The sequence below is a fragment of the Rhipicephalus sanguineus genome, chromosome 6 (genome assembly GCF_013339695.2).
Source record: "Rhipicephalus sanguineus isolate Rsan-2018 chromosome 6, BIME_Rsan_1.4, whole genome shotgun sequence".
Lineage (NCBI taxonomy): Eukaryota > Metazoa > Arthropoda > Arachnida > Ixodida > Ixodidae > Rhipicephalus > Rhipicephalus sanguineus.
The window spans coordinates 36,600,674-36,620,941 of NC_051181.1; the positions used below are offsets into that span (position 1 = coordinate 36,600,674).

The 20,268-nt window shown below is 50.1% G+C and overlaps 1 protein-coding gene across 1 annotated transcript; it reads right to left on the reverse strand.

The window, feature by feature from the left end:
• Positions 1-5,469: 5,469 nt before the first annotated feature.
• On the reverse strand, positions 5,470-6,511 carry LOC119397197 (uncharacterized). Its single transcript, XM_037664636.1, has 2 exons — positions 6,484-6,511; positions 5,470-6,128 (listed from the first exon to the last, which is right to left on the reverse strand). Exons 1-2 carry the CDS (start codon positions 6,509-6,511, stop codon positions 5,470-5,472), a joined length of 687 nt encoding a protein of 228 aa, XP_037520564.1.
• Positions 6,512-20,268: the final 13,757 nt, after the last annotated feature.

A 20,268-nucleotide genomic window follows, 5' to 3' on the forward strand; every position in this document is an offset into this window, starting at 1 on the left:
CCCTGGTTGTTCCCTCCGTATCGGTATAACAGGAAAGTGAAACGTGTGCTCACAGAAGTAGTTGAATGTTTATTATACATTGATATACGAGAGCTTACACACTGTCTATTGGTGTTTGGCAGCTATAGCACCACTTAATGTGGACGCACCCACGTTGACGCCTGGTGGCACATCTCCATCCCGATGGCTAACATCCATAAGCATAATTAAACCTTTGTGGTCGCTGTAACCTTTAACATACTCCTGGACACAGCATATGGTGAATCCCGCGCAAAGATCGCTTCAACATGCACATCTCGCGGGGGATAGTGAACACGCTGAAGCCCCTCCGAGCTCCGCGTACGGCCAGTAGTAAGTGGTGTATATAAATAGGTCGCCATTAGTAGGCTGGAGAATGTATACTGCGTGGCAGAGAAAAACCAAGAAAAACGAGCAACCATAATCTAAAGAAACAGGTCTATCACCAGGTGATAGCAAGGCTAAAGAAACTGCAATCAGAAACAACAAGAAACAAAGGCATGCGACAGCAAGCTGCGTGATCAAAAATTAGGCTCAGGGTAGTTAATGTCTTTGTGCAAAAGTTCTGCCAATGGGGCGCAAGCACAAGCTGCTTCCCTTTTGTGAACTGTGTGTGCTTCACATATTTCGCGCGCACATTGATCCCGATACTCCTTGTGAACGTGAACATTGTCATAGAAAGGGGTGCAGCTGCGTGAGGTACAATGAACAGCCACGTCGCTGCCTTTTGTTCCTTTTAAACAATATGCACTTTTAATTCCTGCAACAGACTTCCCTTTTAGACAGTGCCTCAACATCTAAACTTACCTAATGATTAAAAACGATTTGACTAAAGCTGCCAAAAAAAGCCCAGAAGAAAGCTGTGACGTCAGCTGTTCTCCGTCCGCGTCGGACATATTACGAACGCTATCTCCACTCGAATATAGGTCACAGCAGAAAAAAAAATGAAGTGAACAAGCGCAATGATGCACGAGGTCCCTCATCACTTGGTCTTCGATGCAAAGCAAGTAGGCGCTGCATTCCAGCAGGCACGTCTTCACAGCGATGTGTTGTGAAGAAAAGAAACTTCATGCAGTCTTGTAGTCCTTAAGTTCAGAAACATCTTTCACTCTTTGAACAATACATTTATAGTGATGTTTCACTGCGTGAACGAGGGCGACGCTCAAGCGAATGGGTAGAAAGCTCTTGTACATTTGTCATAAAATGTCTCTTGAGGTTAACGAGGATAGCTTTGACGTCCTCAATATTTGGAGTGAGTTCACGGAGCATGGTATCAGTTTCGACCTACTCATTCATAATCACGGGACCGCGGATGGCGTATTCGCAGGAAATGTAGAGAAGCCGCTGAATTTTCATAAAACTTATCCGGGCGGGGGGTATAAGCTCCGTGCAGACGTAACTCCGCCGCCAGTGAAGGCGGCCCTAGCGGCAACAAGCGCAGACTTGACGGGATACTCTCACCCGCTCGCCCTGCTCGCTCAACGGTTCCGCGATGACGGCGCGCGGCCTTCTCGCGGGCTGTTCGTTATGTGTCGGTTATGCCAAACTCTAAGAATAAATGCTGCGTTGTTGGGTGCAGTAACACCTACAGAAATTCTCCAGGTACGCGATTTTACTGGTTTCCAATCAGAGACCATACGCAATCTGCACGTTTGCTCAGCATGTCAATTACCCTGTGCGCCTTGGAGGTACAAAAAAGAAAAAAAAATGTGCCGGCCTAAACAAGTGCACTAAATGTACATCGCAGAGCAGACTCATTGCCAAGACGAAGTGTTAAAAGGTATTACTTCACACCTTTGTCGCAGTAATTATGCAGAAACGCTCATTTGCCGAAGCATTTCTGTTTAATAACATGCGTGCTGACAGTTCGGCCACTTCCTGATGTGGCACTTCGACATACTGCTTGTATATACTCAGCAGCTTGCCTGAGAGCCTCCATAAAAATGAGCAAATAATCCGTTTCAAAACAAACAAGCTCAGCGTTTGAGTAGAGGCAGGAAGGAGCATGAGGTTGGACTGCGATGCCGCGTCGCTGGCCTCTGCCCGGAGCACGTCAGACAAAGTGCACTCAGTGCTGCAGAAAAACCTCAGCACATGCTCGACGTCGATGCTCTTTGCCCTAACTGTACAGGCAGAAGTTCCTCCAGATTATTTGTAATGAAGCTGACAAAAGGATAGAAGAAAAAAAAAATCGCTCACTTTTTTCTTTTGTGATTGCCACTGTTGAGTGTTTCGGGCAGACGTTTTTAATTAAAGGAAAGCCCCATTAACGCGGGTTGCTTGTCTTCGACGCGCAAGGAATTTTATTCAGGCGGTTTTATACTTTCCTGCGACTCCGGCACGGCACTCCCAGTTGGCCGCACGGATGTCCCTGCTTTAAGTGATAAGAAAACATTACATGACCTGTAACTAACAAAAAGCAAACTAAGCGACATACCTCGATTTTCACGGATCTTCCCGGCGCGTTCATTCGCATCTGTGGTGCGCACTTCCCCGTGACTGACGATCAGCCGTGCAACGTCTCTTCCACGAAGCCGTGAACATGCCTCGCCAGCCTCGCTTAGATCGAGAAGCTCTCTGCCCTTATTTAGATTAGCTCCTCGGAAGAAACCATCTATAGCACGTAGCTCTCTGAACCCAAATGTAATAATAATTGACACGCTTTGCAGTTCCATGGCTAGCTAACAGCCGCTGTGACGACCGCTCGGCTGCACTGGTTGAAATCGGCGCAGTGAACGCAATGCAGTCGCCGGTGTTGTCTCTTTCAAGCAGCCGCCAAGTCTGCTGCCACGTTAGCCTGAGGGTGACAAGCTGTGATCGTTTAGTGAACGAAGCGGCGCGCAGTTTCGCTCAACGTGCCCATGGCCTCCGTGTCGTCTTCCCTTGCTCATGCTGCCGCGTTCCCCTGAGGGTGCACGAGGTCTGGCGAAAAGAAGCATACCCTCTAACATCAAGGGTCTGTGGCAGCTGCTAACAATTTAACGTATTTTGAAAGCGAACGGAAACGAAAACGCGTCGAGCGAAGCAGCAGAACACGGCGCAGAGGCTTGCTGCCGCTTGCGTCGTCTGCTCCCATATCCCGTCAAGTTTGCTGCCGTGGCCGCTGTGGCGCTGGAGGCCGCGCGCGACTGTGGCGGCTCCTAACGTATGCACGGTGCCTATATCATCCACTCCACAACCGAGTTGAGCGGGGGTGAAGGGATTTTATATGAAAAAAAAAAATACGGCAGATCCCACGCACTGCGCGAACCGATGTAATGCGAAGCAGCCGGCAAAGAGCTGCTACATGGCCTTGTTCGTCTTTGATGCAAATGAAGTCATTCATGACATAGCATCTAGTTCACTATATATGCATGTTTGCCATGCATGCATGCATGTCCAATCCGGTATATACCATGCTAATGTAACGTGCATTCTTGAATATAAGATGCATGACCTGTCATTTATGTTCATCACGCACTCGTGTCATGACATACCAGTTTCGGTATATATCCAGTTAACAAAACGGCCGGAAGCGCACCTGAACAGTAAAGCCACACCCCCGCATTTGCTCCCTCGATCTTTCCTGTGCACGTTGTACCCACAAGGAACGAATTCGTTATCTTTTATAGAATCATTTAACCATGTTTCTGTGAGAATAACTATGTCAGGGCTATGGGTCAACAATATTCCCTCCAGTTCAGTGAATTTTTAACAACGCTCCAGCAGTTCACGTTAAGTATATTAAACTCCTGAGGCTTTGGTACGCAACGTCAATTTTCATTTTTCTTTAGCTGAATGCGATGTTTAGGACGGTTCGAGCACTTCCCCTATTGTGCATTGGCGCAGGAAACAGACAAGGAGACGTATTTAAACATTTATGTACAAAGTATAAGGATATGAACAGTAAGTGGTGTCGGTGCCGTCGGGACGACCACCCAGCCCACGAGGAGGGAGAGTCCCGTGGTCTCACGGCTTGCGAGCAGCGGTGGCGGCGTCTAGGAGATGCCGGGACCAGCGCGACCTCGGACCTTGTCTCCGACGTCCTGGTCACCACCCGAGCGCAGCGGTTCCACGGGCGGGTTCTTGCCAGCACAACACCGTCTGCGCCGTGCTGGAATGCTGCTCGCCACAGATGCGGTGCGGCAGCTCATTCACCGGCGATCCACGCCTTGGCCAGGGCACCGCAAGGTACAGCTCGGGGAACAGCTCATGGGCTCGCGGCCCACGTCTGAGTCTGGCGCGTCGCTCGGTACGGCTCGGCACCGCTCGACGACCCTCGATGCAGTCAGCAACTCCACCCCTGGCACCTGGATCGTTGGCCACCCTGGACCTCGCCCGGCTCCGTGGTCCTCCGTGCCCACGCGTCTCGGCCGGCAGAACGTCCCGCTCGTCCGAGCTCAGAATTGCACGCCCTGGCCCGAACACTGCGAGCGCGCCTCGTGCTACCGTGCCACCGCGCTCTTCGTTTTCTTCCCTCCGTGCTCGGTGGTCCGCGCCGACGTTTTCGCGCTATTCACACATGACACTGAACACACGCACCTTTGTTTTCATCCCAGCCAAATATAACGCCGTCTACGCTCAGTCCATTGTGCATACGTTTTACTTTTGAGCCATTATTTCTTTCTAGAGTACTACTGTTCCAAAGCTTCTTTCGAATCTCACGAACTCTATGTGAGAAACCTTCGGATACTGAAACAGCTGTACCTTTCAGCTTGAATGAGGCCTTCAAAATTGACATTTTTTCGCGATAGTCAAGGAACTTAAGGATGACTAGTCTGGCATGGTTAGCGTTTTTTCCCCAATTCTATGGCATCTTTCTATGTTTGTCACAGAAACACCCAATCTGCTGTGAAACAAATCTTTTACTTTATTTTCAAGATCCTGAGAAGTTTCGTTGCTTGGTTCATCAAGGCCGTAAATCATCAAGTTATTTCTTCTACTACGATTTTCTAGGTCATCTAGTTCGTCAACAATGGAGGCTAGATCTGTTTTAACCGTAGATATTGTAGTCTCCATATCCTGGACCCGCTTAGTAACTACACTTACGTTGCTCAGTTGGCGCTCTAGACCAACAACACGATCAGTTAATGAACTGACTTGCTTGCCAATCTCTTTGTGAGACGCCTGTACATCTTGAATAGCTGCTTTTAAAGAATTTTGACTGGCAAGATGTTCCATCAGTGTTTCCTTCTCGGAAGGGCCAGGGTTGGACTTGTAGAGCCGGGTTGTACGAGACGGACACGTCTTTTCAGTAACAACGTCTAGTTTATTCTGCCCAACAAGAGCGAGGAAAGTAGAGCAAGTGCGCACACTGCACCGGAAGTGGCGAGAGTGAAAGAGAGAAGAATGTTCGTAAAGAGAGAAAGAAAAGGGAGCTCGCGGTCCGGCACCGAACCGAGGCGCCCCGCAGAGTTTTCACGACCGCGGGGGTGTGCGACGGTGGACGCGTCGCTACAGATTGCTCCCCCCTTAGAGAGGAAGCTGGTGCGACGAGCGATTTTCAGTTCGATCGTCATCCCAATGAACACGGCGCAGTGGTGGTGACGAGAGGCACGATGGAGAGGAGGAGCCGTTGTGTCCAGCGGAGGGAGGCACGGCGAGGTAATTAAGCGCGGGTGCCTCGCTGAACGCTGGCTTGAGTCGCTCAAGCGCGATTGTGTCGCGTGTCCCGTTCATGTCGACGACGAAGTTGGCAGGCCGGCGCTCCAACACACGGAAGGGGCCGAGGTAGTGTGGTTGAAGCGGGGCGCGCACAGGGCCGTACCGCACAAACACATGTGTCGCTGTTTGTAGGTCCTGAGCGATATACGCTGCACGTGGCTGGCTGCGTGTAGGCTGCGGACGAATGTGTCGAAAGACCTCGCGCAGCTGGTCGACGTATTCAGTGGCTGTTAGCTTGTTGGCGCTGCCACTTTCTTCGAAGAAATCGGCAGGCAGGCGAAGCGAAGTGCCGTAAACAAGCTCGGAAGTGGAACAGGAGAGGTCCTCTTTGAAAGAAGATCGAATTCCAAGAAGCGTGAGCGGGAGGCGGTCAACCCACTTGTCGGGGCAACTGTGCGCCGTGAGTGCTGCCTTGAGATGACGATGGAATCTCTCGACGAGGCCGTTTGTTTGGGGATGGTATGACGCTGTTCGTAGGCGTGAAATACCAAGAAGTTTCAGAAGCTCCGAAAAGAGGGACGATTCGAACTGGCGACCCCCGGTCAGACACAATCGTTGTCGGACAGCCAAAACGGGATATCCAGCTGGAAACAAAAGCTTCTGCGACTGTAGCGGCAGACATGTCGGGCATAGGCGTCGCTTCGGGCCAGCGGGTGAAGCGATCGACACAGGTGAGAAGGTAGCGATAGCCTTGACATGGAGGTAGCGGGCCAACGATGTCAATATGCACGACGGCGAAACGTTCATCGGGTTGCAAGAAAGGCTTTGACGGGGGAACGGGGTACCGTTGAACTTTGGCGCGCTGACAAGGTGCACACTCACGGACCCAATCCCTGATGTTGGCGTTCATGCCCGGCCAGACAAAGCGTGACGAAATTAGCTTTTGGGAAGCACGAATTCCGGAGTGAGAAAGACCGTGATAGGCATTGAATATTTTCTTCCGGAAAGGGCTGGTTAGGAATGGTCTGGGTGTGCCTGTGGTGGTGTCGCAAATTATTGGCACATCTTCAAATGTCACTGCTTCGAGTTGAAGTGATGTGGACGCTTCGCGTAGGTGTTGAAGCTCGGTGTCGTTTGATTGGGCTGTAGCCAGATCTTGGAGGTTGAGGAAGAGCTTTTGGAGCGACTACGCGTGATGGCATCCACGCGACTGAGGGCGTCCGCTGGAGCGTTGTCAACACCGCTGATGTGGCGTATATCGGTTGAGAACTCCGAGATGAAGGCCAGCTGGCGCACCTCGCGTGGTGTGTACAGGGAGTCAGAGCGGCCGATTGAATAGGTGAGAGGTTTGTGGTCAGTGAAAACTGTAAAAGAGCGGCCTTCAAGTAGGTGTCGAAAATGCCGCACGGCGAGAAAGATGGCGAGCAACTCACGGCCGAAAACACTGTAGTTTGTTTGGGCAGAGGTCAAGCGCTTGGAGAAAAATGCAAGGGGCTGCCACTCATCGTTCACCTTTTGCTGGAGTACGGCCCCAACCGCAGAACAGGATGCATCAGTCATGAGTGCCAAGGGGTAACTCGGGTTGGGGTGCGACAGCAGTGTGGCTTCAGCCAAAGCGTGCTTGATGGAGTTGAAAGCTTCGTCCGCCGCGGTGTTCCATGGCAGTGCAGTTTCCGAGTGTTTGCCACAAAGCAAATGGTCGAGGGGTTCCAACAACGTAGCACAGTCTCTAATAAATCGGCGGTAGAAGTTTACGAGCCCTAGAAACTGGCGCAGTTTGGTTATTGATGTAGGCTTGGGGAACTCGACGATGGATTGCACTTTGTCAGGAAGAGGGCTAATTCCAGTGCTGTCCAAGCGATGGCCCAGAAAATTAAGAGATGAAACCCCGAACTCACTTTTGGCAGTGTTCACAACGATTCCGTTTGCTGACAGGCGCTCGAAAAGTTGACGGAGATGTTGCAGGTGTTCCTCGTGGATGTGCTTGCCACCAGTAGGTCGTCGACGTAGGCGAACACGAACGGCAAGCCGCGTTTAACCGTGTCGATGAACCGCTGCGATGTCTGTGCAGCATTTCGAAGGCCGAGTGGCATTCTCAAAAATTCGAAGAGGCCAAATGGGGTGGTAATCGCTGTCTTAGGAATATCTTCTTCTGCTACTGGAATTTGGTGAAAGGCTCGGACTAAGTCAATTTTGGAGAATACTGTTGTTTCATGTAGAGCTGATGTGAAATCCTGAATGTTAGGTAGGGGATACCGGTCTGGAACGGTTTTTGCGTTCAGGGAACGGTAGTCTCCACAAGGTCTCCAGTCACCTGACTTTTGGGAACGAGGTGGAGTGGAGACGCCCAGCTGCTAGATGATGGTCTTATTATTCCAAGTTCTATCATGTGTTCGAACTCAGCCCTGGCAACTTTGAGCTTATCAGGAGCAAGTCGTCGCGGGCGAGCGAAAACATGTGGACCAGTGGTGATGATGTGATGGCGGACATCATGTTGCACGGGCTTGTCCAGTCAGGTGGTTGCGTGATGTTTGGGAACTCTCGAAGAAGCTCAGAGAAACGGTCATTGGCCACAGTTGTAGTTGGGGCGATTATGCATGAGTCATGGGAAACGACACCATGAACAGAGAGAAGTGTAGTAGTGTCTAGCAGTCGATGCCGTTTCACGTCGACCGGCAGTCCATGGTGGTTTAAGAAGTCAGCACCAATGAGGGCACGGCGTACGTCAGCGACGAGAAAAACCCAACGAAACACGCGGCGCAAGCCGAGGTTTAGAGTGAGCGACCGCGATTTGTACACGGGGATCTTGCTACCGTTGACAGCTTGAAGGTAGGAGATCGGGGGTGTCGTTCGGTCGGATTTTTGAGCCGGAATGATGCTGACCTCTGCACCAGTGTCCACAGGTACTGCTGGCCTGTGATTCTGCACATGACGTGTAGTAGGCGACTTTCTGGTTGGCCTTGACCCGTCGTCGCCGTTAATGGTCGGCCTGCTTGTTTTCCTGCCACGAGCAAGGTTGGAGACAGTGACGCGCGTCCTTCCCAAAACGACGGTGGTAAAAACACATCCTTGGTGGTGTGGGAGACCGGGAGCGTTGTTCTCGTCCATACCGCGGGGTGCTTGGGCTGCGGTCTCTTCGGTGACGTGGTGGGGTGTAATGACGCTCCGCAGCACAAACCAGTTCTTCCAAGCGATGGCAAAGTGCGTCGATAGGAGAAGCAGGGGTAGATGGTATCTGTGGAACGACACTCACGTTGTTGGATGATGGCGTGACGTTGCACACATATGGCGTTCGCTACCTCCAGGACTTTATCTGCCAGGCTGGCCAAACTGTTGAGGTCCCACGTGGAGGCAGTGGCGAGGACCATTTGCACATTGGCCGGAAGGCGCTGCAGAAAGAGTTCGCACAGCAAGTTGTCATCTGTGGGGGTTGTGCTGCTGCTCATCAAGTGTACGCATATGACGAAGAAGCTGGCTTGGCCGGCGGTCGCCCAATTCCTCCGCGGAGAGCAGTTGTTGGATGCGAGAACGCTGTGATACCGTCGTTCGCTCCAACAGAGCAGCCTTGAGAGTGCTGTATGGTGTGGCGGAGGGCGGTCCTGAAAGCAGGTCACATACCTCTTCGGCAGCGGCAGGTGACAGTGCCGAAACGACGAGATGGTACTTGCGTTGTTCGGTGCGCACGCCAGAAAGCACGAATTGTGACTCTGCTTGCAGGAACCAGATCGAAGGGTGCGGTCCCAGTAAGGTGGGAGTCGGAAGGAGACCGCAGAGACGTCATGATCGGTCGTGCCAGTAGCTTCCGTGTTGGGGTGTGTCTCGTTGCGTTGCATGGCTCTACAATACTTCGGCAGTGCCGCGAATCACGTCCGGGTCACCACTTTGTAGAGCCGGGTTGTACGAGACGGACACGTCTTTTCAGTAACAACGTCTAGTTTATTCTGCCCAACAAGAGCGAGGAAAGTAGAGCAAGTGCGCACACTGCACCGGAAGTGGCGAGAGTGAAAGAGAGAAGAATGTTCGTAAAGAGAGAAAGAAAAGGGAGCTCGCGGTCCGGCACCGAACCAAGGCGCCCCGCAGAGTTTTTACGACCGCGGGGGTGTGCGACGGTGGACGCGTCGCTACAGACTCAACGTCCGCCACAAAGCAAGATATTGTTACGCAAAATGACACGAGGCGTGACTATTTACAAGTGTATTTACACTGATGTGCACAGCATCGATCAAGATGGAGGACAGTAGAGTAGAGTAGAGTAGATCCTATAACTTTGGCATACACCCACGCTGGGGGATTGGCCAAGACCGGATAGTTGTTAAAATATAATTGTTAAAGTAAAGCGTAGATTTTTTCTATTTAAGAGGAAAGAAGTAAAATGAAAAAAAAAAATGAAGATAGAAATAGAAAATCACATAAACAATGAAGCGGATAATTTGAATAAGAAAGAATAAAGAAATTTTGTTGAAAAGTAGAAAAACAAGAGGAAAGATTGATTCCATAGCCTAAATCTGTAAACCTTTCAGAAACTCCTGCAGGGCATCGGCAGCACCCACATCAGACGGACAGGCCAGTCCTCTTTGTCGTCTTCTGTACGCAGAATGTCTGGATCTTGATCGGTTAGCTACGTAGCATTATCCCCGGCGGTAAAAGCGCCGTCTCGGTGCACTTTAAACACGTTCTTCAGAAGGAGGGCGGTATTGTTTTAGCCGATGACGTGCACTACGTCACGGGCGTTTGCAGGCGGGTTAGTACCGGAGACGGTAAGGATCTCGTAGGTGACGTCCGTTACCTGGCGGACGAGACGGTATGGACCCATGTAGCGGGATAACAACTTCTCGGACAGCTTAAACACTTCGCAGCGCAGGAAAAACAGACACAAAGAAGACGACACCAGACAACATACGAGCGCTAACTACCAACAAAAGTTTATTGAACATCACATGCGTCTATATACCATGCTCACACACCGTCGCACATGCGCACGCTACTTTCTTAGAAAGTACAACTCTTTATCTGAAAGGTGTACAGAGGGGGTGCTGACACATGCTGAACCCAAAGAAGATATTTTTCAGCTTCTATAATCTCGCGAGTGAGCCTATCACTACTTTTGCTGACAACAGTACACTGTGCGAAAAGAAGGTTCACAGCCACAAGATCCGCAATGCATGGCCAACCCGCCGTCACGTGCCGTTTTCTTTACATTTAGCGCATGCTCTTTCAGACGTTCGTTTAGACATCGCCCTGTCTGCCCTATGTATTGTTTACCACAAGACAGCGGAATACTGTAAACTGCATTAGTAGCGCAGGGCGACAAATGAACCTTTGAGCTGTTTTTTGCAGCCTCGCTGAACCCCGAGAGCTCCTCTGATTACAGAGTTTAATGAGCTTCTGTGGTGCTGAAAACACCATTTTCACTTTTGAGCGACCAGCAATTTCTTGATATTGTGGGACAGCTTGTGAATATAAGGCGTAACGGCCACTTTTGATGTGCATCGGTTGATGCACTCTGTGAACGATTGTTCTGCATGCGCATTTTTCGGAGCAAGGCTTCCGCAACTGAACACTGTACATGCAAGGGGTAGCCAGCCTGTAACAACCGCTCGGACTGGGAGCGAAGGCTTGAGTGCATCTCGTGAGGGCAAGACTTCTTCACCTGCACTGTTTTTCCTGCGCTGCGAGTGTTTAAGATGATCAACCAACAGGCCCAATTCGCCACAATTCTCGGACAGGCCAACACGACGAATTGTGCACCACAGGAGAACTAGGGAACCAGGCGAGAAACGAACGTCGACATGCCTGCTGTCGTAGAGGGTCTTCTGGGTTGCTTGTGAAGCCGATAGCCTAGAGCGGGCGATCTGACACGCGTGGTCGGCACGAGCGATAGCATCCGTGCGTATTCGCTCGGCGGAGATGTAGTAGCCGGAAGTAGGGTGTCCAGTGGTAACGTCGGATCACGGCCATACGGCATATAAAAAGGTGAGTAACTGGCAGTATCATGACGCGATGAATTGTAAGCGAAGGTCACGTGAGGTAGCGCCAGGTCCCAGTCATGGTGGTCAGATGAGACATACATGGAGAGCATGTCCGTGAGAGTGCGATTTAGGCGCTCGGTTAGGCCATTTGTTTGGGGATGGTAGGAAGTGGTCAACTTGTGCTGCGTTGAGGAAGAGCTAAAAGATCGTCAGTTACTCGTGACAAAAATGCGCGGCCACGATAGGTGAGCAGTTGACGAGGAGCGCCATGGTGTAGAATGACGTCGTGGAGCAGAAAGTCGGCAACGTCAGTAGCAGTGCTGGTGGGGAGCGCTCGAGTGATGGCGTACCTGGTCGCATGGTCTATAGCAACGGCGACCCACTTGTTGCCAGAGTTGGACTAAGGAAAAGGGCCGAGAAGGTCTACACCACACGGAAGAAAGGTTCGGTAGGGATGGAGATCGGGTGAAAGAGTCCAGCAGGGGGTGCGGCAGGACGCTTCCGACGTTTGGCATTTATCGCAGGAGGCCACGTACGTCGAACGGACCGGCGAGACCGCGCCAAAAGAAGCGGCGCCGGACACGGTCGTACGTGCGAGATATGCCCAGGTGGCCGGCAGTGGGCTCGTCGTGAAGCTCATGCAGGGACCGTTGAACGCAAATGTTTAGGCACGACGAGAAGTAACTCGGGGCCATAGGGCAGAACGCTACGACGGTACAGCGTGCCATTCAAGAGGACGAACATGCGGAGTGACGCGTCGTTAGGGGCAGATTGGAGACGGTCAATGAGTGATCGCAAGGAAGCATCGCGACGTTGTTCGTCACCAATCTGAAGAAACTGAGACATGGGCATGACGCTGGGGCTAGGCTGGATGACCGATCCGTCTGCCTTTTCAACAGGGTAACGAGACAAGCAATCGGCGCCCAGATGGAGGCGTCCAGACTTGTAGGCAAACTGAGTAGGAGTACTCTTGAAGACGCAGCGCCCACCGGCAAGTCGTCCAGTAGGGTCCTTCAGCGAAGAAAGCCAACAGAGCGCGTGATGATCTGTTACGACACGGAATGGCGGCATACAAGTAAGGGCGGAATTTTGAAACCGCCCAGACAAGGGCAAGGCATTCCTGCTCTGTTATAGAGTAGTTGCGTTCAGACTTCGAGAGGAGCCGACTTGCGTACGCAATAACACGATCAGTGCCCCGCTGAGTTTGGGCTAATACTGCGCCGATGCCGTGACCACTAGCGTCTGTGCGCACTTCTGTAGGAGCATCTGGGTCAAAATGTGCAAGAATAGGTGGTGTCGTTAGAGCGGTGATTAGCTGAGAAAAGGCGTCAGCTTGTAGAGGACCCCAACAAAACGAAACGTCTTGTTTGAGAAGGTCAGTGAGTAGGCGTGCGAGTGCCGCAAAGTTTTTCACGAAACGGCGGAAGTACGAGCACAGGCCCACAAAACTGCGAACATCATGGACAGAGCGAGGAACGGGGAAGTTCGTTACAGCGCGGACTTTGGCCGGGTCTGGTCGTACACCGGAAGCGTCAACGAGGCGGCCCAACACAGTAATTTGACGAAGACCGAAGTGGCACTTCGAGGAATTGAGCTGGAGGCCAGCTTGTCGGAATATTGATAGAATGGTCGAAAGGCGTTCAAGGTGTGTGGCGAAAGTGGGTGAGAAGATGATCACGTCGTCCAAGTAACACAAGCACGTCGACCATTTAAATCCTTGAAGCAGCGTGTCCATCATTCTCTCGAAGGTTGCTGGAGCGTTGCAAAGACTGAAGGGCATGACCTTGAATTGGTAAAGGCCGTCAGGGTAACGAAGGCGGTTCTTCTCACGATCCATTCGTCTACAGCAATTTGCAGTAGCCAGATCGGAGGTCGAGAGATAAAAAGAAGGGTGGCGCCTGGAGACAGTCGATAGCATCGTAATACGTGGAAGAGGATAACACGTCCTTCTTGGTAATTTTGTTGAGGTGCCGATAATCAATGCAGAAACGCCAGGACCGTCTTTCTTTTTACTAATACCACACGGGGAGGCCCAAGGGCCAGAACGATGGTTCGATTATGTCTTTCGCTAGCATTTTGGCCACTTCTTTTTGAACCACTGCTCGCTCTGATGCAGACACGCGGTACGGCCGATGGTGGATGGGCGCAGAGCACCTGTGTTATTCGGTGAGTGACAATATTAGTCTGGCCCAAGGGACGATCATGGATATCGAAAATGTCGCTATTGGCCGCGAGATCGAGCGGAGTCGCCGCCTGGCGGCTACTGGCTGAAGCGCGCCTAGGTGGGATTGCTCCCTGCGTCGTCTGCTAGCCACGTTGTGTTTGCATGTGCGCGTACGTCATGCAGGGCCTCAAAAGGCGGTTTGTTCCGTTTCGTTGGTGCAACTTTAACCGCTCGTACGTATGCCTAACACAGTGCTGGGCAGTATCGAAGATACATGTATCTTAGATACTATCTTAGATAACTCTTGGGTATCTTGTATCTGTATCGCGATACGTCTCGTAAAACGAGTATCGGTATCTGTATTTCCGATACATTCAATAATGTATCGTGTATTTTAAGATACAAGATACTGCCATCGCAAAACCACCGTGCGAAACATTCATTAACGCTGGCTGAACTCAGCTTCTCAAGCTCGTACTGGCGCCACTAAGCCACCTAAATAGGCTAAAAACAGTGAAATAATTTATCTTTCCCAAAGAGTCCTCTAATAAGAGCAGGCGATGAGGTCTGCTCGCGGCGATTGATAGAGCAGTCACGTGGCAGCTCTCGCGCAGTCTCGACAGAAACAAGCGCGAGAACGTCTACGCCGAGCCCACGTAGTTTTTAAATGCGAAGCATTTCTTAGCGAACTTCTGCGACTTTGAGCGTATCTATCTATCTATCTATCTATCTATCTATCTATCTATCTATCTATCTATCTATCTATCTATCTATCTATCTATCTATCTATCTATCTATCTATCTATCTATCTATCTATCTATCTATCTATCTATCTATCTATCTATCTATCTATCTATCTATCTATCTATCTATCTATCTATCTATCTATCTATCTATCTATCTATCTAGCCGCCTACGACTTTGTGCTCTCCTGGCCGTTTCGTTGATCGGATGTATACCACAATTGGTGTGTCATAACATGGCCTTATTACGAACATTAATGACAGGTCATATCATGAAAATCATGACACGCATGTCATGAACAGCATGATTTATATTCCACGACCTTAGGCTCTTGCGGCCGTTCCGTTAATTTCATATACACCAAAATTGGTACGACGTGACAAGAATTCATGACGAACATAATGACTGGTCCTAACATGCAAATCATGACGCGCATGTCATGTGCAGCATGATTTACATGACATGGTCTCTGGGCGCTCGCGGCCGTTTAAATGAAGGGATATATACGAAAACTGGTATGACGAAGACATTTCTGTATGAAGAACATAACTGACTCGTGGTAACACGAAAATCATGACATGCATGTCATGTATGACATGATTTACATGCCACGCTCATGGCACACTCGCGGTCGTTTCGCTAGATTGATATACACCAAAATTGGTATTGTGCTATGTGACTGTATTAAGAACACGCATAACAGGTCATGGCATGAAAACCATGACATCCATGACATGTATGTCATGATTTACATGCCACGCTCATGGTGCATTTGCGGTCGTTTCGCTTGCATGATATACACCAAAATTGGTACTGCGCGACACGGCCGTATGACGAACGTAAATGAGAGGTGGTAACATGAAAATCATGACGTGCAAGTCATGTACAACTTGATTTACATGCCACGCTCATGACGCACTCGCGGCTGTTTTGCTAGGTTGATATACAGTTGAAATCCGCAATAACGAAATCGGCGGGGAAAGCAGAAAATTTCGCTCTTGCGGGAATTTAGTTGGCGCGAGAATGCAGCAGAAACGACATGAAATTTACAAAAAACACATTTTATTTCCAAAAGTCAGTAAGTTTGCTTTGGCGGGCCTTACTATGCAGCATTTTCATGTCTCTCGATCGGGAATCTCGTTTGCCACGGCACAAGGTTCTCCCCATGCACTGGTCAGTGATGGCGGCACTGCGCTGTCACCAATACCGTCATCAAGTGCGCCTACAGGCGAACCTTCTTCCGGCTCCGCTGGATCAGCGCGGAATCGTAGACAGCCGAGCTGCACGCAACGCGGAATTCTTCGGCAATGTCAGTCTTTTCCAGCCCTTTTCCACCTCACTGATGATTGCAGCCTTATCTTCCAGCGTGATGAACTTCCGCTTTTTCGTTGGAGGCGGCATCTCCAACGCTCCACAAATGGCTCCACACACGCGACCATGTGCGCGCAAAGCCGACAAAGCCAAGCACATAGCCCAGCCAACGAACGAAACTCCATGAGGAATGTAGATTTGGCTACGTAGTCCGGGATAAGGAGCAGGTGTTTCGGCAAGCCATCATCATCATCACCATTGTCGCCAGCTTTGTTTTTTTTGTAAATAATGATGGCGGCTGCTTCTCAAGTGCGCTGTAGCGATAGTTTTGCAAAATTTAAGTGTAGCATGACTGCATTTCAGCAGTTTTCGAATGTAGTTGATGTTGCGAGAATAGATTATTTGCGCACTGGTGTTTCAAAAATTTGGTTAATGAGGGACTGTGGTATGAATATCTTTCGTAGTCGCGAGTTACGAAATGCATTGACTCCTATGGGCGTTCGCCGGTGCTCCGAAAATATTTCGTTGCGGTGAGAATTTCGTTCCCTCGGGATGCAGCTCCGCCTCCGCGATGCAGCTCTTTGCTGGCTGCTTCGCATTACATCGATTCCCACAGTGCGTGGGATCTGCCGGATTTTGTTATTTAGATTTTTTTTTCTTTCAGTTTGTAGCGTTTGTAGTAGCCACCTCTTGATCGTGAGAAGCGCGCCTTCTCGTATGCAGTAGAAGAAGAAGACGACGTTGACGAGTGACACTCTCGTGCGTGTTCGCCTGTGTGGCGTTCTTTCTTCTTTAGTACGTCTCGTGTTTTCAACGACACCCGAAGACAACGTTTCAGAAGTAACGTGCCATGAGGCTCCCTCTTGGCACGCTTTCTCTTTAGCTCGGAGTCGCCAGATGGAAGACAAGGCTGCGGAACGGAGGGCACGGAAGGCGGCGGCAGCGCGCGCTCGCAGACAGAATCCTGAGGTGAGAGCCCGCGAGGTCGAAGCTGCAAGTCGACGCCGCGAAGCAGATTCCGCCGTTCGAGCCCGTGAAGCCGAAGCTGCTCGACAAGCTGCACGGCTGCGGCGCGAAGACCCCGCCGTTCGAGCCCGCGAGGCCGAAGCTGCACGCTGCGCCGCGAATCGGATCTTCAAGATGTGAAGGACCGTGAAGCGGCGAGAAAGCACGCGTGCCGGCAGGCAGAGCCCGAGGCTGTGCGGGCACGTGAAGTGGCTGCAAAACGCATCAGGCGGGCTCTGCCCGAAGGCGCCGACGCGCGCTTCCAGCAGGACTTACTTGACAACAGTTTCGGCCATAGTTGCGGTGTGTGCAACAGATTGTGGTTCTCAAACAATCTTAGTCACAATATCTTCCATCAAGAAGGACCACGCTCGCGCCAATGCCATCGCCGTGCTGCAGCGCGAGTTCGCTCCGCCCCACTCATCATCATTCACCACGTGGATATGCTGTGATTTTTTTTAGCTGTGTCAGTTCCATGACACTTGCGCTTAGTCACGGTCCTGCGCCGCGTACTCCAATGAGTACATAAAGTTATCATGCCGGTTTGGTGTCGTTATTGAAGATTCCATTGAGTAGTGCTTCGTTACAAATCTGAAGCATGCAAGAATGGGGTTGCTTTGCGCCTCATGGCTTTCACACACCACCGATATGTAGGACCTCGTGGATGTAGGCTTGCCTACATGCGTTGACATTGACTTATATGTAAATAAGATTTTAAGAACTATAGCACCACTGATACCGACGAAAGATCAAATAGAACAAGACTTTACCTAACAAAAGACATCTTGGTGTACCGGTTTTTCTTCCTGCTATCTGTATGGAAAGAGATTTTGAAGTCATAATTTGATTGTTAGCACGAATGCTTTCTTGGCTGTCCTCCTTTTGCATTCCTTACATTGCCTAGGTCTTTTTATCGTTTTTTTTTCCGGTGTGGTCCCTGCAATATATCTTTTGTAACGTGGTGCCAAAATAAGCCCTCTGCTTTATTCCTACTTTTAAATGTCTGCGTTATCTCTCCTATTCTTTATACATTTATGCTTCTCTTGTGTTTGCTGTTCTGCCAAGGTAATTTTGAAAACAAATATATACTTATGTGGGCGTGCCTAGAGAATACAGTACCAAACGTTCTGCTTACCTCTTAATAAAATAGTGAAATCGATATTGCATTAGAATAATGGAAACTATTAGGAGCCATCTTAAAGATGTTAGATGAAGGATTCGAGAAAAAGTTATACGAAATTTTTCTGATGAGCGTCCTAACGAGTCGCTTCAGGCAATTTTACATAGGCACTGCATTTCCTATTTATTGTCTTGCCTTAACTGGTAAATTGACGATACTTCATGCTTAATCGTCTTAGCTATTAGGGGTCGTGCTTGTATCTTGTTCCTCTACTCATTCATTGTGAGTGCTTGATACGGAACCCCCTTTGTACTTTACTTATATCTGTTTTTCTTTTTTAGGACTCCCTGAATTTTTTTACTGCTACTAATCGCCAGATATTCAGAGCTATAAGTGGCAATAGCGCGCATAGCGGCTATGTCCTGCGACGCTTTGTACAACTATACTGCCACGCGCTCGTATTTCTTTGTGATTGAGTTTAACCCACCAAGATCTGTTAGCACAACTCGGTGCAAGCCGCGCCAACTTTTGGGAAGCTTCGCAATTTCTCCCGATTGTTCTCTTAAAATTACGCGCAGGGCGCGAGTAGACAGTCTAGTTTACTCGGGAGCCTGCGCGAGCACCAGCGATAACGCTGGAAGGTTTGATTCCTGATGTATGAAAGACGACGCGTTCCGCCGATGATCAGATTACCGACGACTGTTATCGCTGCTATCATTGTGCAGCGTGCTTTGATTGCACTTTCAGTTACTTAGTTTTCTTGGCACAAGTCAGCTCAGTAATGAGTTTCGTTTCTACAATTTGACTGCTGCCTATCTTCGCTATACCACGTGACAATACAAAGCGTCAGACGCTTCCGGGTTGCACATGTTCTTTCGTTGAAGAAAAATTGTTCAAAGACTGCACATTAGGGATTATATCGATAACGATCGCTTTACACCAGCAGATAAGTAGTAGAACATGAACAGCCATTGCAGTTTTATGTCCCCTACGTATACACCATGCTTCACAAAAAATGTTGCTCAGCTTTGTTGCTGGTGTACATACTCCTGTCCGGTGATTCGGTATTGCGTAGCGGTGGTTTACGGACAAGGTGAAACTCCACGCCGGTATTTGCACCATCGTGTGAAGGCTTCTTACTGAAGTTCTTGCGATTATATGGCGACCCTCTTGCTGGTCGGCAAGCTTAGCAGCGACTCCCATCAGTTACAAAAAGCTAACCAAGAACTAATGTCAGCAAAGTGTATAAAGAGATGTGCAGTTAAGCAGTTTAAAGAAACGCCAGTAAGTTGTTTCGGAATTGAACTAACGTACTTTGAGTAGGAAGAACAAAACTTTTGATATACTAACAGATATTTCATTCAAATGAAACAAAATTGGTCGCAGTTGAGAAATTTTCATGCAGACATTTTTGTTCATTGGCGTTTGCTGCTACATTGTAAGTATTGTTAAGCTGTTTATTGGACGGCACTCGCGACAATGCACAATGGCGACAGACAAGGCAAAAGCACGGGCTCCGAGCGCGAGAGGCGTTTAGAAGAGGACGACCCACTAGGAGCCGCTGGAGAGCGCAACCGTTGAACAGTACCAATTGCTTCGCCACAACTACCCCGGGTACGAAAAGGGAGCCGTCGGGCGACCTAACAGCTCGTTACCATGAGTGGGTCACAGTAGGCCTTGAGGCGCTCCACGTTGACTATGTCGCGCCCTCGACGGCGCATGTCTGAAGCTGGGTTCGGTGGGTTCGATCAGGTAGTTGACCGGGGATGTGCGCTCGACGACCGGTAGGGGCCTTCGTATTTCGGCAGTAGTTTTGAAGAGAGACCGGTTGCAGTGGTAGGGACCGAGAGCCATACGAGCGCTCCGGGGAGGAACGTGGACTCAGAAGTGGTGGTGCCACCGCGAAGGCTCTTCTGCCGCTCTTGTTCGTGCGTTGTAAAGGCCTTTGCAAGCTCGCGACACTCTTCAGCAAGCCTGGCTGTGTCAGAAATAGGCGCACAATCAGATGGATCCGGCTTGTAGGGTAGTATCGTGTCAATGGTGTGCAACGGGTGCCTTCCGTACAACAGGAAGAAGGGTGAAAAACCAGTAGTGCTCTGAGGGGCGGTATTATAGGCGTAGGTGACGAAGGGCAGAATGGCATCCCAATTTGTGTGATCAGCGGCGACGTACATTGAGAGCATGTCGCCGAGCGTGCGGTTGAAGCGTTCGGTTAGGCCATTCGTCTGCGGGTGGTAAGCAGTAGTTTTGCGATGAACAGCATGACACTCTCTGAGAATGGCTTCGACGACTTCCGACAAGAAGACACGGCCTCGATCGCTGAGAAGCTCCTGGGGTGGACCATGACGCAGCA